Source organism: Trachurus trachurus (genome assembly GCF_905171665.1).
Source record: "Trachurus trachurus genome assembly, chromosome: 9".
NCBI classification, from domain to species: Eukaryota; Metazoa; Chordata; class Actinopteri; order Carangiformes; family Carangidae; genus Trachurus; species Trachurus trachurus.
This window is the reverse complement of record NC_139895.1, coordinates 2207188-2224221: the sequence shown is the minus strand read 5'-3', so window position 1 is coordinate 2224221 and position 17034 is coordinate 2207188. Positions and strand designations below refer to the sequence as shown.

Genomic DNA, 17034 nt, shown 5'->3' with positions numbered 1-17034 from the left:
TGAGACATTACAGGTGAATAGGGAAAAAAATTTAAACTAACAGATATCACCATGAAACTTCCCAAGTTTATCGCTCACATTAAGACAAATATTTTTTGTATTACAAGTTTTGTCAAATTTTATGTTTAAATATGTAAATGAGGCAATATCTAATGAAATATGTGCTAATTTGCATACATTTCCAGAACTAAAATCTGAACAATGGATAAAGCTACTTTGTTTTATCTTGTTGACATATTAAAGTCAGATGTTTTTACAGAGGAGGATTGTGGATATCTCTTTTTATCTCTCTGTAAATGAGAAAATACTGTCACCAGCCCTAAAATATCAAATGTCTCCATGTTTTTAGTAATAAAATGTTGTATAAATGAGGCTGTGAATGATATATCAACAATCCCCTCTGTAAAAACCTTCAGGATATAGAAAGGGATCAAAGTGGAAGGTTTGGTGTCTGGAAGTGCTGCTGAAGCTCAGAGTCTGAGTCTGAAAAACTCTTTCTGAGAAAACGGCCTTTAAAGACTTGAACTGTAAAACTACATTTAGATTGTTAATGTAAATCGTACTTTTATAATTTGGAGCCTACGTCATTGTTCAGGAGAGAGTAAATTTAGGAGAAATCTACTGACGAAAGAGACAAAATGAAGTAAAATAAAAACCTTGATGTGGATTTTCTACCGTTTGTTTTGATTTTTCTGAAGGAATAAGGAGGAAAACTACCGTAGCACCAAATCTCAAAATAGAACAGTGCATGAAGAAACAGTGTTTTTGCCTAAACAAAACAAATAAAACACACTGACATTGAAAAGAAAAAATACTGTACATCTATTTAGAGTTTTTTTTTTTTTTACAGTCATTTGTAGGCTACTGATACTGTTGAAGATGAAAGAGCAGCTTCTTGGGTAAAATATGAGTCTTTTCATCACTGTTCATTTCAGGTTGTAACAGTGGCACTCCTCTGCATTTGACCTCAAATAATAAATGATGTGATATAGTTTGAGAAGTTTAAGGCATTGCTCTTTGTAGAGGACAGATGCGGGGACTTTGTGTCATAATTGGAGAGTCCTACCATGAACACTCTTGTGTCTAAATATGAAGAAAGAAACAACAAAACATATGAGAAATATAGGAGGTACATGATATCACAATGATTCAAGTCCAGAAGCAGGGGGAAAATAAAAGAAAAAGATAATGATGAGACAGTGTTTTAATCCGTCTACTGCATGAAAACCACATGTAGACACGTTTCAATCTATATCTTGCTTTTTTCTTTTCTTTTCTTTTTAAATGTACTGTTTTCCAGGAAACCTCAGAAGTGAAAGGAAAACTTTCCACAGTGGGAATACCGGGGGATTCCTCCTGAAGGGGAATGAAACTCTTTTTTTCTTTTTTTTCTCACAACTTTATTAAAAATTGTGCAAAACAATAGGCTACAATTCAACATGACAACAAATATTATCAGGGGGTTACAGATTGCATTATAAAACTATGTTGTAGAGAGCACATAGGTTCAAGGTCTTGATAGCTTTTGTGTTATTAGATTTTTCAATGGTTTTAATATAGCCTACTGCTTGACTTCATTCAAAAAAAAAGGATTTTGATTTGTGTATCTACATTTATGAATGTGCCATTTTGATAAAAGGATAATATAAGATTAATGATGCAGTACTGTCTAACTTTGGTAAATGGAAAGACAGTGAAGCCAAACAGTACATTTTCAAAACAAAGGGGAAAATCTGGCTGAAAGAGAAATCAAATTATGAAATTCCCCACCGTTTTAACGAAAGATGCCTCCAACTTCCGCCCCCTTGCCTGAACCGACGCTGCTCATTGGCTGCGGTATTTTTTTTTCTGTTGGTCCCGCCCACAAACCCCCCCATCCACATCTGTAATTGGACAACGTCGTCGCTGCGTCACCGCGGCGCCCCTCTCTGATTGGCTGGGAGGATTTGGCGGGGGGAAACGCTGCGGGTTTAAAACATACAGACTGAAAACTTTCAAACACGACAACACACGGAGCTCTGTGTCTATCTAACCCGGTTTTAACGACAGTCTACGGTCCAACCGAGGCCGTGTGTCCGTTAGGAAGGCCGCCGGGATGGAGGTTTCTCACCGAGTTGCGGAGGTTTCCGAGAGACTGGAAAAGTAAGTTACAGATACAAACGATTAGCCGACAGTTAGTTAGCATCAGAGCTAAAGTTCCACTGGTTTACAATGCTGAGCTGTTAGCCACTTAGCAGCTAACGGGGCTAACGCGTTGACTGGTGTCCTACAGTTGTTTCTTAAAAACAGAAATGACATTTTCACAACATGGATGGTGGATCTAAACCACTTGGCGACTGTTCACAACAGAATCGAATTTCTCATTTATTTCATCACTTTGCAAATGTCTCAGTATAAATACATCCAAAGATAGCTACTTTACGGTTTATAACCCGTCTTTGGTACATCTTTGCAAATGATTAAGTACAGGTAGCCTACAGTTAGCACAATGTCCGAGTGAACAGTTACTAACTGTAGTTAGTTACTGTAGTGAACAGTTACTAACTTACCTTGGACATTGTGCTAACTGTGGACATTGTGCTAACTAAACAATGTGCTAGGGGGGCGCGATCGGACAATAACTTTCACTTTGACCACGCACTGCTGCAGCATGTGCGCTTCTCTTCTCTCTCTGTGTGTGAATGCCACTAACACAGCGCTATGAGGAGATGAATGAACGGAAGACATGCAGCGGTGTATTTGCGACAAAATAAAAAAATAGAAAGAGCTGTACGTATGAGGAAACAGTGCACTTAGACAGATTGAATGGTGTCACAGCTCTCCTCTCGGTGGGGAGAAAAGAAGCTCTGGTCTCGGTCCGCGACACAAACACCACGTCCCGTATTCTCTTGTTGATGACAAATAAGACTATACATCATAACATATGATAATTAATCGATCCACTGATTGATTATGAAAGGCTTCGTTGAAAATACATGCACAGGACAAAAACAGCAACACTTAGCAAGACAGCAGGGAAGTGTCCAGACTTGCAGATGCGTGATACATGATGCAATTTATGAATCGATAAAAGCCGTATTTTGATCACCATCATGTTTACATTGTGACCACGCAATTTTGTAGTGGTGTCAGATTGTTTAGTGATTATTAATATTCATAAATCAGAGTCAGAGTATCTTTATTGTCATTATTCTGGATAATGAAATTGTCTTCGGACCCACGGCTTAAAAACACAACATACAATACAGGAATACATAGAATAGAAAAATAAAAATAAAGAATACAATTTGCACAAGTATGTAGGGGTAGCTGGGGACAGGGAAATAAAGTGCATAAGTGCAAATATAGCACACAGCAGAAGATGATAGAATTTGTAATTTAGGCTATGTGATATCCAAGAGGTGGAGAATGAAATGCATTTTGTGTTCTACTGTCCTTTCTATGACTCAATAAGACAAAAATTATTTAGTAAAGTAGATCCAAATAATGAATTTGTGTGGTTGGACGATGCTGAGAAGCTAAAACTTCTTTTTTATTTGAATATTTTTGCATTTTCTTTGTTTCTTGAAAAGGCTTGGGCAATGAGACGAAGAGCGATATATTGTTGAGTACTGAAAGTAATCTGAAATTGTTTATTTATGTCACACCTGTGTGGCAAGTAACACCAACAGGAAGGACTGTCTAGTTTTTGTTTTTTTTGTATTTGTTATTGTGTCTTGTAATCCCATATGGGATGGGCCACAGTGGTGGCATGACACGAAAATAAAATATTCATTCATTCAATATTCGTAAATCAGAGTCAGAGTATCTTTATTGTCATTATTCTGGATAATGAAATTGTCTTCGGACCCACGGCTTAAAAACACAACATACAATACAGTAATAAATAGAATAGAAAAATAAAGAATACAATTTGCACAAGTATGTAGGGGTAGCTGGGGACAGGGAAATAAAGTGCATAAGTGCAAATATAGCGCTCATATGCCTCTGAGCAAGATAAGATGCTCAATATAAAAACACTGTTGACACTCGGGCAGCATCGAGAAGCTTGTCGGGCTAGCAACGGTAACTAAGGGGGGCGGGGCTTTTGCGAAAGGTCAATTACTGAATGAAGGAGTCACTGAAATATTGGACCTTTCTCTACTACTTTCTTCTTCTTTTAAAATCAATATCTGATGAGCTTATGAGCCAGTGTTTCTCCACTTTGTAAACCTCTGATATGAGAGATGTGTTGTAACTACAGGTGGAGTCTGTGTCGCTGACCCCTGTCTTTGTCTCCACAGGTCTTTATCCATGGATGCAGATGACAAGATGGAAGCTTACCACAGGTAACGCAGAGAACAACACAAACACATGTTTCCTTTTAGGGATGCACGATAACTATCAGTACAGATAATTACCGGCCAGAATGCACAAATGATAAGTCCTATAATGATCAATGATAATCAACCGACATTTCCAGTGTGGTAGGCTACTTTTGTCATAGTAACTGTTCTTGTTGCGATTACAACAGTATTGGTGTCTGTTATATATTAAGTCAGAGGCAGAGCTGTAATGTTGAATTTATCTTTACTCACTCCATCTTTAGCCTTTCTTACCCATATGTTTATAAAAACTATTAGAAATGTAATCTGTATCAGTGGGGGAAAACAGAGTTATCGTCGTTCTTCTCTACTTTTTACCACAGCTGTTAGTGTTAGTGGCTCAAATTGTATTTATCCTCTGTGTGATTTAAATGACATTTCAGCGGACCGTTCACCAAAAGCCAAAGTCACATGATGTTGTTAAAACACAGTTTAGACTCTGGGCGGTCAGTGGACTCGTCCTCTACTGTCTACCAGGACGGGTCTGCTGCCGTTTAACACTTTGCCACATCTCTGGAGATGTGACCGTTATCCATGTCAGACTTTATTGTCAAACTTAAGATTCACTGATTTTGGTTACCATGACAAAGACTCCTCCTTCGAAGACTCTGTCCTGCTGCAAAAGTGATTTTTTCCTGTCTCACAGTAAGTTAATTTCTGGTTTTGGACAAGAAACCGGGTTTTTCCAACAGAAATCTAGGTTTTAATGAAAAGCCACACCATCAATTTGCTGTTAAAATTGACTGACAGACTGATAAGGAAAGGAACCTTTGGGATGGTTTTTATCTATGATGTACTAATGATTTTTTTATGTTCCTTTAAGATTCATCCAGGATGGTAAAGGTGCGGCCAAACAAGGGGACATGCACAAAGCTCTGGAGTTCTTCAATCTGGCCTACAACCTCCACCAGAGTCAAAAACTTCAAATCAGGATAAAGAAAATTGAAGAGATTATTGCTCAGAATGACTCGGAGGAGGAAGATGAAGAGTTTGTCAACGTCAACAACAGCGGTTTGATGCTCTTCAAGGATTTGTATGACAAGCTCTATGACTACCAGAGGAACGGCGTGGCCTTCCTCTACAGCCTCTACAGGGACGGGCATAAAGGTGGGATCTTGGCGGACGACATGGGGCTCGGCAAGACCATTCAAGTGATCTCATTCCTCTCGGGTATGTTGTGGAAATCTTGATTCTGCCTTGAGTGAGTCAAAAGAACAAGACTGGAGTGGTAGCATGCACCCAAGTTTATTCTCTAGAGAAGGGAACAGAACACAGAACTACACAGCAGGTAGCAGTTCAGAGTAGTGCCCCAAGAGCAGAGGTTGCAGTCCCTTCTTATACCCCACTTTATGACTCTGGTTAGACATTACTACAAGCACTTCTAGCTTTCTCAGACAATAAACAATCCAACAGATGTGTTACTCAACAAATGTCTACCCCCGTTGTTGGTTTCTCTGTAGGTATAGCAATTAGTAAACAAGGTTGTACGTGGGTCATCCTAGTGTCCTTCCTCTGTCCCCAGGTTTATTATGGTCAGTTCACAAATGTCTCTACTAATGGAGTTAACAGGAGTGCAAACAAGGTTTTACTACAACTACTACAGAGACTATGTTACTACTCATTACAAGGAAAATACTAATCAGAGCTATTTTCCACCACAGGTATGTATGACAATGAGCTGGCCAAACACACTCTGCTGGTCATGCCAACGTCACTGATCAAAAACTGGACAAAGGAGTTTGCCAAATGGACTCCTGGCATGAGGGTCAAGGAGTTTCACGGCACCAGCAAAGCAGAGAGGACCAGGAACTTGGAGAAGGTTCAGAGGAGAGGAGGCGTCATCATCACCACGTACACCATGCTCATGAATAACTGGCAACAGCTCTCCTCGTATCAAGGCAGAGAGTTCACGTGGGACTACACGATCTTGGACGAGGCTCACAAAATAAAAAGCTCAACAACCAAAACGGCCAAAAGCGCCCATGCCATACCGTCAAAAAACCGAGTTCTTCTCACGGGAACTCCGGTCCAGAACAACCTGAGAGAGATGTGGGCTCTGTTTGACTTTGCTTGTCAGGGAACTCTGCTCGGCACGGCGAAGACATTCAAAAGCGAGTATGAAAATCCCATCACGCGCGCCAGGGAGAAGGATTCCACCCCGGGGGAAAAGGCTCTTGGTTTCCGGATGTCCGAGGTCCTGATGACCATAATAAAACCGTACTTCCTGCGCAGGACAAAGGCAGAGGTGCAGAACAAGAAAATGAACGGCGCACATCCTCAGGCGGAGGAAGGGTCGGGCGGCAGCAAGGGCCGAGTCCCACAGGAACGGAGAGACTCTGGAGCGGTGATGCCAACCTTGACCAGAAAGAACGATCTGATCGTGTGGACTTACCTGAGCGCCGCCCAGGAGGACATCTACCGACAGTTCATTTCTCTGGACCACATCAAGGAGCTGCTCCTCACCACTAGGTCGCCTCTGGCCGAATTAACCATTTTGAAGAAGCTTTGCGACCACCCGAGACTCCTCTCTGCCGCGGCCATTGCCAAATTGGGTTTGGACGAGAGTAGCGCCGAACACCAGCACGGAGACGAGGCGGAGAATGACGCTCACAGCATGGCCAACGTGTCCGATGAAACTTTGATATCTGAGTCTGGGAAACTTGTTTTCCTGTTTGCGCTTCTCGAACGGCTCAAAGAGGAAGGCCATCGCACGCTCGTCTTCGCTCGCTTCAGGAAGGTGCTGGACATAATCGAACGCATCCTGGGCAACAGGGGCTTCAAAGTGCTGAGGCTGGACGGTACGATAACGCACATCGCCGAGAGAGAAAGGCGCATCACTTTGTTCCAGACGGACAAGCGATACACCGTCTTCCTCCTGACCACCCAGGTCGGAGGAGTCGGCATCACCTTGACGGCGGCGAACAGAGTCGTGATCTACGACCCCAGCTGGAACCCCGCGACGGACGCCCAGGCCGTCGACCGGGCCTATAGGATCGGCCAGAAAGAGAACGTGGTCATCTACAGGCTGATCACCTGCGGCACGGTGGAGGAAAAGATCTACAGGCGGCAGATCTTCAAAGACTCCCTCATCAGACAGAACACCGGAGACAAGAAGGACCCGTTCAGGTATTTCAGCAAGCAGGAGCTGAAGGAGCTTTTCATGCTGGAGGACCCCCGGTCCTCGTCTACGCAGCTGCAGCTCCAATCGCTGCACTCCAGGCACCGGAAGACAGACCCCGAGCTGGACGAGCACATCGCCCACTTGCACGCCATGGAGATGTTTGGGATCTCCGACCATGACCTCATGTTCTCCCTCGATGTCCAACACGACGAAGAAGCCCCGGAGGCCGAGGAGGAGCTCAACTATATCGAAATGCGGGCCCAGAAAGCTCGGGAGCTAATGAAGGCGGAGTCGGACTTGCAAATGCAGCTGGTGGAGAGTATGGGTTCGAGCACAGAGCCGGCCTGGCTCAGAGAACAGCAAATCAACGGCGAGCGGGCGCATGAGAAAAAACCAAGAAATCCAAGACCAAGAAGTCCTTCAATCCCTCCGCACAACAGCAGCCTCAACAGCTCCGTGGTTGTTGTAGATCTGGACCGCTCGGGTTCTTCTAGCAAAGAGGACGTCCAGCTGAATCTAAGCAACCGAGTCGTTGTAGATCTAACTGCAGACGAGAGTGTGACGGAGCAGAACCTTGAGTCACCGAGACACAAGTCGCCCCGCCAGGACACGAGCTGCAAGGACGCTGCAGATGCCTCCATTCAGGAGGTGATGGACCAATCTGCAGTCTCGGAGCAGAACTCTGAGTCACCGAGACACAAGTCGCCCCGCCGGGACACGAGCTGCGAGGACGCTGCAGATGCCTCCATTAAACAACCAATGGACCAATCTGCAGTCTCGGAGCAGAATCTGGAGTCACCGAGACACAAGTCGCCCCGTCAGGACACGAGCTGCGAGGACGCTGCAGAGGCCTCGATTCAGCGTGCATCAATGAAACAACCAATGGACCACTCTGCGGTCTCTCCCGCATCCAACACGAGCCAACATTACACCACGGCCGTAGATGAACAGAATCAGCTGTTTAATGGAACTGCAGACTCGATGGACCTCGGCCACTCTAATGTTACGCCTCTGCAGAACAAAAGGCTGTCCGTCTTACAAGGGGCCGCCGCCACCGGTTCAGGCCTCAGAGCAGAAAAAACGTCGTCCAGCAGCATCGTCGGCAACGACCTCGAGTCCTTTGAGGGCAACTTCAACCTGGAGCTGGAGGAGAGCGACATGAACGACTCGGACAGCGGCGAGCAGGAGAGGAGCCTGTTGTCGCAGCTGAAGTTCGAGGGGAGTTTCGACGTTAATAAGTCCCTGCATGAGCGGCAACAAAGCGCCGCACAAAGCCTCAACAAAACCCCTAAAATGGATGAGTCCATGAATGACTCCATCATAAAGACCAATAGGAAAAGAGCAGCAGTGATTTATGACGACGAAGATGATGATGATGCTGAGGACGACGATGACGAGAAACAACTTGAACACTCCTTCCAGCTGCTCGGGGCCTCCACGCCGAAGTCAGCGCCCTCGGGCTCGACCCCCCGCCAGTCCAGGAAGAGCATCGGAGGAAACACCTCTGTGGCCTCCCGTCGCTCCCTCATCCTGTCAGTCATGGAAGACTTGGAGAACTCAAACCCAGAGGAAGAGGAGGAGGAGGAGGAGGAGAGTAATGACGATGAAGCAGATGAGGAAGATGAGGAAGACATCATTGATCCATCTTATGACAAGGTAAGTTTGTTGTTGTTGTTTTTTTTAAACTTTATTGCCTTTAATGCACATTAACGGGCAATTAAAGCAGAAGTAAGCTGAATGTTTGTGTTAATCTAAGTCTTAAATCGTTATATCTTCTGACAGCAATCACTTCTATAGAGTGTTTGGTCTGAAACACGGGTCTGTCCGTCACTCTGCTCTGCTCTGAGCCGAGGAGAAAACTTTCCTTGTATCCTACAACCTTTATCCAATGAGGAGAGAGAACGGCATAAAGGGGCGGTCCTCTCTGTGTGTGCAGCCAAGGGATGCGCGTGAATGTGGTGACGTAGGGACGAGGGCGGGGACTGCTAACTCCATCTGCTGACAAGAAGTTAGCCAAAACCACCGGATCGCTTACTTCTGCTTTAACATCACAAAAGAGAACAATAAATCATCTTGAGAGCACTGTATAAAGGTAGAGCACAAAAGGAATATTTAAAACAATAAATGAATAAAAAATAAGTCAAATGATAATAATAACAGTAGTTGTTGAAATAAAATCTAAATTTTGGGTGAGATAGTCAATAACTGGGGTCCATCTTCTCATAATAATTTTCGCTGTAACTGTCCAGTCATATATTCCATCTTGTAGACATTCTTTACTTTCTGTAACCATTGAGCGATCATGGGAGGGTTAGGCTTCATCCAATCAATAGTTATAATTTTAGAGGTTGCGTTTGCACAGGTGTTGAAACTAAAGCCGGTTCACCCTGTCTCAAATCACCGGACCACCAGACCAGAGATGCGTTCAGGTTCAAGATACAGTTTTTTTAATTTTTTTTATTTATTGTTTTTCCTTTTACAAAGCATTTTATAAAGTAACACAACATGAACATGGGGTGTTTTCTGTCACAATATTACAGCAAATACCCAGGGGGCAAAATCCCAGTTTTTTGAAAAACGGACACGGAGCGTTGTAAAAGGTTTGACATCTAGGAACTTGAAGGATTAAAACCTGGGTGGACAACCCGGTCAACTAGCTGCTGCAAAGCTACAGGGACCAAAACCCCTTTCTGGCCTCATTTTGCTGGTGAAATGATGTAAATGCAAATATTTAGGTACTACAATGGCATAAACAGTCATACAACTATAACATTTGGCAGAGAGTATCTTGACACATAGGGGGAGGCAGGAAAAAAGATTCTGGGGTTTGTTGCAGCTCAATTTTAAGATATCACCCTCAACATCCCAAAAAAGTACTGTTCGCCTGACAAATTCTCATGAAAATTATTATTTTTCAGCACTTTATGGAGAATATCTATGCTTAAAGGGACAACGAGGAGTTTTGGAAAAGCGAAGCGTTTTCACACTACATTTATGAGCCTCCCCACTGTGAAATTCTTTTGACCGGTGCAAGACAGACTCATGTTTTCATTCATCAAGAATTAAAGTCAGAGGTTCAAAGAGGTTCACATACCGTCGTAGTTCCCACCATAAACGGAGATTCAGCTGCGTTATTCTCATGACTCGTTGCGAAACCGAAAGTAAAAATCGCTGGTCGGCTCGACCAGCATTTCCACCACCACTAATAATAACAAAATAACGATAGAGACAGAACGATATATTTATCGAAAATGGGCCCATTAACAAGTGTGGGTAGCGGAGATTCATCCACATTAACGTGAGACTTTTTTATAACCGAATAGAAACTCCTCGTTATCCCTTTAACATGTATATAGAAAATGTCCTTAATTCATAAGCTTCCATTTGAGTCCCAGATAGCCTTTCTACTAGCTACTGGAAAGCTACAGGCTGTCTCCAAACAATGCAACACCTGTTGTGAAAAACTACATGTTAACTGGCATGATCAGAAACCATTCTATTTCTGGTCTCCCCAAAGTCAACAGATAGATAGAGAAGACCGTTGGCCACAGCAAGTGGGGCTTTGGAGATAGAAAGGCTATCTTGGACTCAAATGGAAGCTTATGAATTAAGGAAGTTTTCTATATTATATTGGTATCGGTTTCGTGTTAAGGGTACTGGTATCGGTACTGGTATCGAAAAATTTTAAACGATACCCAGCCCTAGTAGCCATGCTGAGCAGGTGTAACAAGATACAGTTTTAAAATCTGATCTTTTGACACACAGGAGGGTGATAAACTTACACTGGAGGAGACCACCGGAGAGACCCTGGACACAGAGGGGATGGAGGAGGAGGAGGAGGAAGAGGAGGAGGAAGAGGACTCTGAAGTCCTCAGTAAATCCGTAGAGGACATGAGCAGCAGCGACCTGGAGCAGTCGACCGGTGACGCCGAGCTGTCGTCCACCGAGCGGATGGACCAGTGCACCGTCGGCGGCGGCGAGTCGGCGGCGCAGAGCTACGACTCGGTGGTTCGCAGGGGGAAGGAGTGCTACGGCAACGGACAGCTGGACGACGCCCTCGCCTTCCTCCTCAGAGCCATCGACATGAAACCTGGAGATCCTGAGATCCAGATGATGACCATCCAGGTTTACCGGCAGCTGAGCCAGCGGAGGTAGAACGGCCACTTTTTAAAGGGACAGTTCAACGTTTTTGGCAAATTGTTCCCATTATTGCCATAATAATCCCTATAATAGTCATAGCAGTAAAGGTTCGTTACCCTACTTTATAATAACACAACGTCACCACACAGAGTTGTTTTAGAGGGAAATTCATGCAAAACCGCTGATGCGTGTTGCCTTCAGGGACAGTTTTTCATCAACAGTCTCTGTATTTCCCTCTAAAACAACTCTGTGTGGTAACGTTGTGTTATTATCTCATAGCGTGGTGAATGTGCAGCTCACAACTTGTCCACCAGAGCGTTGTGGAGTTGTTGGATTGTGTATTTGATGAGTTTGATGAGGGAAACCAACCAAGAAATCCCATAATGAGCCTCCGTAGCGTAGCTCTGAGCAGCTCACGGCTCTGCTCCACCGTTCTAAAATCAGCTTGCACCGACAATTAAAGGTAACGAACCTACTGCTATGACTATAGGGATTATGGTGATGGGCCAATTTGCCAAAATGTTGAACTAACCCTTTAACATGTTAATGTTAAAGCAGGTGTGTTTGATACGTTCACCTCCTGGTTTTGAATGTACTTAATGTAAATATCGAAACAATGTTTTTTCCCAGTCATTTGTATCTGTGTTGCTATTCGGTCGAGTGTGTTGTTCAGTGTTTCACACACGGTTGAAAAGATAATGAACCTAATATATTGATCAGTCGTTTTCATTGTTTTTTGGCTTTATAATAAATATTATCCTTTTTGTTTTTATGGTCAAACGTCTGACTCTGTTTCCCAGAGTCTCATCTTCAAATTTCAAATGTCGTGTTTTATAAGAGACTCAAATATTTCACAATCTTCCACAAAAAAGAAGCTGAACTGTAATAAAAAATTAAAAAAGTCCAATAATGAATCCTTTGGTTTTGACATAAGTAAAACTATAGGTATCTTTTTTTTTTTTATATATATATATACTCTCTGACATGTTAACTGAATGATTATTTAAAAAAAAAAAAGTACAATAACATGTTAATTGATGCTGTAAATTCAAATAAAATGCATTTTTTTCTAACTGCTGCTTGTTTGAGCTTTTCACAGTCGTTGCACAAATTTAAACACTGTTTTGAAATCAATAATTGTTTGGTAACACTTTACAATAAGGGTCCCTTAATTAACATTAGATAGTACATTATTAAGCACTAATTAACTGTTTAAAGATATATTAACAATCATTACACATTATTGTGTATTACTTAGGATTAGGAATTAGGAACAGTAGCCTATTGGTAAGCATTTCATTAATGTTTACTACTCAAAGTTAGTTAATAAATGATTAAGTAATAATAAAAATGGAATAATGTAATTAGTTATTATGCATGCATTACTCTTTGGAAAGCCGTTTTAGTCATAATGAAATTAATTAATTAATTAATATAGCCATGAAATGAGTCCTGAATTAAATAAATAGGATGATAAATAGATATAAATGAAATATAAATACATATATTTTTATTTTAAAAACAACTTTTATTTTTTCAGCAGACTTTTATTTTCTAACGCCTCATTTATTTATTTATTTCCATATACTTTTATTTCATAACGTCACATTTATTTATTTCACTCCTCTTTTGTTTCATGCTGCAATATTGAAATGAGGGGGCGGGGTTATCTGGACCCTTTCAGAGTATTAATCAATCAATCAATCAATCAATACAACTTTATTGTCCCTGCAGGGAAATTTGTCATGTGCCACAAGTAACTGCATTACATATGTACACAAAACAGATAAAAAAACATATAAATATGGTAGATAAAAAGTACTGATGAGAACTATTAAAAACTCTAATAATGTCAGGAGCATTAAAAAGATTTAAAAGAAAATATAATTTTTAAAAAAGAATTTAAAAAAAGCACAGTCTCAAGAAAAAGAATGAAAAGTAGGGATAACAACCCAATTCAAATGTAGCGGGTTTGTTTAGAAGGGAAATGGATGTAGGGAGGAAGCTGCAGCCATTAGCTTTAATTAACACATTAGTTTATATGTTAATGTTTAATAATGTACTAACTAACGTTAATTAAGGTATACCCTTATTGTAAAGTGTTACCAATTGTTTTGTAATTCATTCATTATCCAATTAATTCGATTTTTCATAATTCATGTTTTCCTTTTGGTGTTTTTTTGCTGAATTTGTTTAATAATTCACGAAAAAAAAGGGGGACATAAACATGTATTTAGTATTTACAGAATGCAGAGTTTACTAGAGTCTCCTAAACGCATCACCGTCTCCTCTGGGATGGTGTTGGGTTTCAGATTCACACTATACGGGATCAGGTTACAACCTTTTTACAACCTTTTTTTCTTCTGGTTAACAACTTTATTGACAACAAGAGTATACACAAGACTGAATAAAGTTAGATGAAATAACAAAGTGTATACTATACAACATTAATACACAACCAAACCATCATACATACACCAGGGGAAGACAGTCACAGCAAGACAGAAAAAACATGAACTTAAATAAATATTTTGTAAAGCTTTACAAAGATCATTATACGTTTTAACAGCTTTTTTATTCTCACAATCACAGAGGGAGGAGATATACTGACCAACATATGCAGACAGTTTGGCTTCTTACCAGAACATTTAGACTCATGTATATAAAATGTGGATAAAATAATTAACAAATTAATCATATAAAACTGAGAATTTAGTTTTTTATCATATTCAGTGTAGCCAAACAAAACATTTTTCCAGCATAAATGACCTTTTACAACCTCCGGTGTCCAGCGAACGGGTTTTTTTTTTTTTTTAAGGTGTGTTTGAATCCAGCGCCCTCTCCTCCCGGGGGGGCGGAGAGACCCACTGAAGGTCGAACTTTTCGCGGGATCAAACCAAACTGTGGATAAACCTGACGGAGGAGAAAGCGGCGCTCGGTTCGTCTGACGGTGCAGTCCGGTGGGCGTGGACTCGACAGTTTTTATTACCTCAGCTGGAGATTAGTTTGGTCACGTGAACAGAAATCAAGCACGGGGTGACTTCAAAATAAAAGCCTCACGGTTAAGTTTTTATTTATTTATTTTTTTGCACGAAAGGTAACACTTTAGATTAGGGAACACATATTCACCATTAACTAGGTGCTTATTAATATGCATATAAGTAGCTTACTAGCTCCTTATTAGTAATTATTAAGCACGTATTAACACCTTATTCTACCTCTATTACACCATGAATTAAGATTTTTCCTGATATTAACTCCTAATTATCGCTTATTCATTGTAAATTAATGCATTAATGCTATATACTAATTCAGAGTGATAAAGGAGGAATTACTGTTCTTGTGCTACTGCCCCAAAAACCCACTGGTTGTTCACATCATTATTCAGAAACAACAACGCATTCATTTACAATGAATAAGCGATAATTAGGAGTTAATATCAGGAAAAATCTTAATTCATGGTGTAATAGAGGTAGAATAAGGTGTTAATACATGCTTAATAATTACTAATAAGGAGCTAGTAAGCTACTTATATGCATATTAATCAATAAGCACCTAGTTAATGGTGAATGTGTTCCCTAATCTAAAGTGTTACCGCACGAACATATCATTTAAAACAGCATGAACAATCATCATGACTGGGATGTGCAAAGGGGAGGTAGCCTATATGAAACCCAAAAGAGCTTATATGAAAACCTCACCCACATATTCAAAAACCACATTTGTTACAAGTAAAAAACAAGAACATAGGGAATAATTAAACAGTAACGAAAAATAAGTAGAAAAGTAAGTGATTAAACTGTAAATATAAGGAAGTAAGGAAAAATACATACATGAATGAATGATACAAAACACTAATAATGAATGACTTGATGAGAAAAAGAAAAAGGAAAAACATGACAATAAATGTCTTATCATGTTCGATGGTACATCGTTTGACTGATGAGGTACTTTCTGACTTTTTAAATGATGTTAAATAAATTTTTTTAAAGAAGGCAGTAAATGTGGTAAATGTTGCAAATTATTGTTGAACAGTTTCTGGCACAAACAAATGCTTTTTGTTATGTGCAAGTTTGTGTTTTCAATAAAATTATATTATATAGGCTATCGTGCAGAACAAAACATTTTTATATAAACAAAATAATCAAAGGTGAAGTCTGAAAGTCTGAGCTTTACTATTTACTATTTATTTATACTGTCAAATATGATCAGAATAAATATTTATTGCGATATAGCCTACTGTAGGTGCCAATGCCATACTTTTCCACACTATACTATACATAAGGAAAGGTATGGCATTTTTATTTTTATAGCCCATTTTTATTAACAGTTTGTCTCAAAGACATTTATACATTTGTAGTAACAGTGCTAGAAAACCTTGGAATATTATAAATTATTACAAACAACTATATGATTTAATAATACCTATAATATAATATTAATACCCCTTTCAATGTATATATATATTTTTTTGTTTATCTGTTCATTGTATGTTTATTGTTTGTATGTTTGTATATGAAGAGTTCATTTGCAAAAGCAGATAACTCTGTTTTTTTTATTATTATTATTTGAAAATGTTTAATTATTAATTACACCAGGTGATATCAGTCAAACCAAAGTTGAGTGGCTTTGACCAAGGAGATGAGATGTACAAAGACAGATGTAACTCAAAAAAAATAAAGCTTTATTGAAAACAACACTATGTAAAGAATAATTCAAAAGCATCAGCTCATTTTTTATTTTTTTCAAAATGGCATTTATCTGCTTTTGCAAATGAACTCTTCATATGTTTAATAAAATAAAAAATAAAAAGTTGGTAAAAACGGGCTATTGAGAGTGAGGAGTCACGTGACGATTTGAGCAGCCAGTCGGCCATGATGGAAGGAGACGCTATCGGTTGCCAGGGGCAACACATCAGAACAGCACAGAGACGGACTAAATTCTAGCTCTTTTTTGCGCCAACAGATGAACAAATTACAAGAAAGAATAAGGAGAAAGTAAATCACTGGAGCAGTTTTTAACACAGCAGTGATTTCCGGCATTGTAAAACAGTAAATTACGGAGTAGACGATTTTGTTTTGCCCATAGACTAGTATGGCTTTTGCCACCGGAATCCTTCCATCATGGCGGAGAAGGGGGGAGGGGCTCTGACATAAATGTATTAGGGCTCTGAGCTGTGACGACAACTCCTCACTCTCAATACAAATAAAATTGCCTTGCTTTGCCATTCATTCAACCAAAAAACATTGATGTGACTGGGTATAGGCTGTGTGTGTGTGTGTGTGTGTGTGTGTGTGTGTGTGTGTGTGTTTGGGTGGGGCTCTTATTCTGAAGTCTCGCACCGGAAGCGGGGGGCGTTTCCGGCGCGGTGACGTCACGCCGCCTCAGATGGTTTTAGATGGTGGAGGA

The 17034-nt window shown here is 40.5% G+C and overlaps 1 protein-coding gene across 1 annotated transcript; it reads left to right on the top strand.

Moving 5' to 3' along the window:
- Window positions 1-2025: 2025 nt before the first annotated feature.
- On the top strand, window positions 2026-11671 carry ercc6l (excision repair cross-complementation group 6-like). Its single transcript, XM_083979806.1, has 5 exons — window positions 2026-2142; window positions 4284-4328; window positions 5188-5534; window positions 6026-9141; window positions 11251-11671. The coding sequence occupies exons 1-5, from the start codon at window positions 2096-2098 to the stop codon at window positions 11638-11640; spliced, it is 3945 nt and encodes a 1314-aa protein (XP_083835932.1). The 5' UTR covers window positions 2026-2095; the 3' UTR covers window positions 11641-11671.
- Window positions 11672-17034: the final 5363 nt, after the last annotated feature.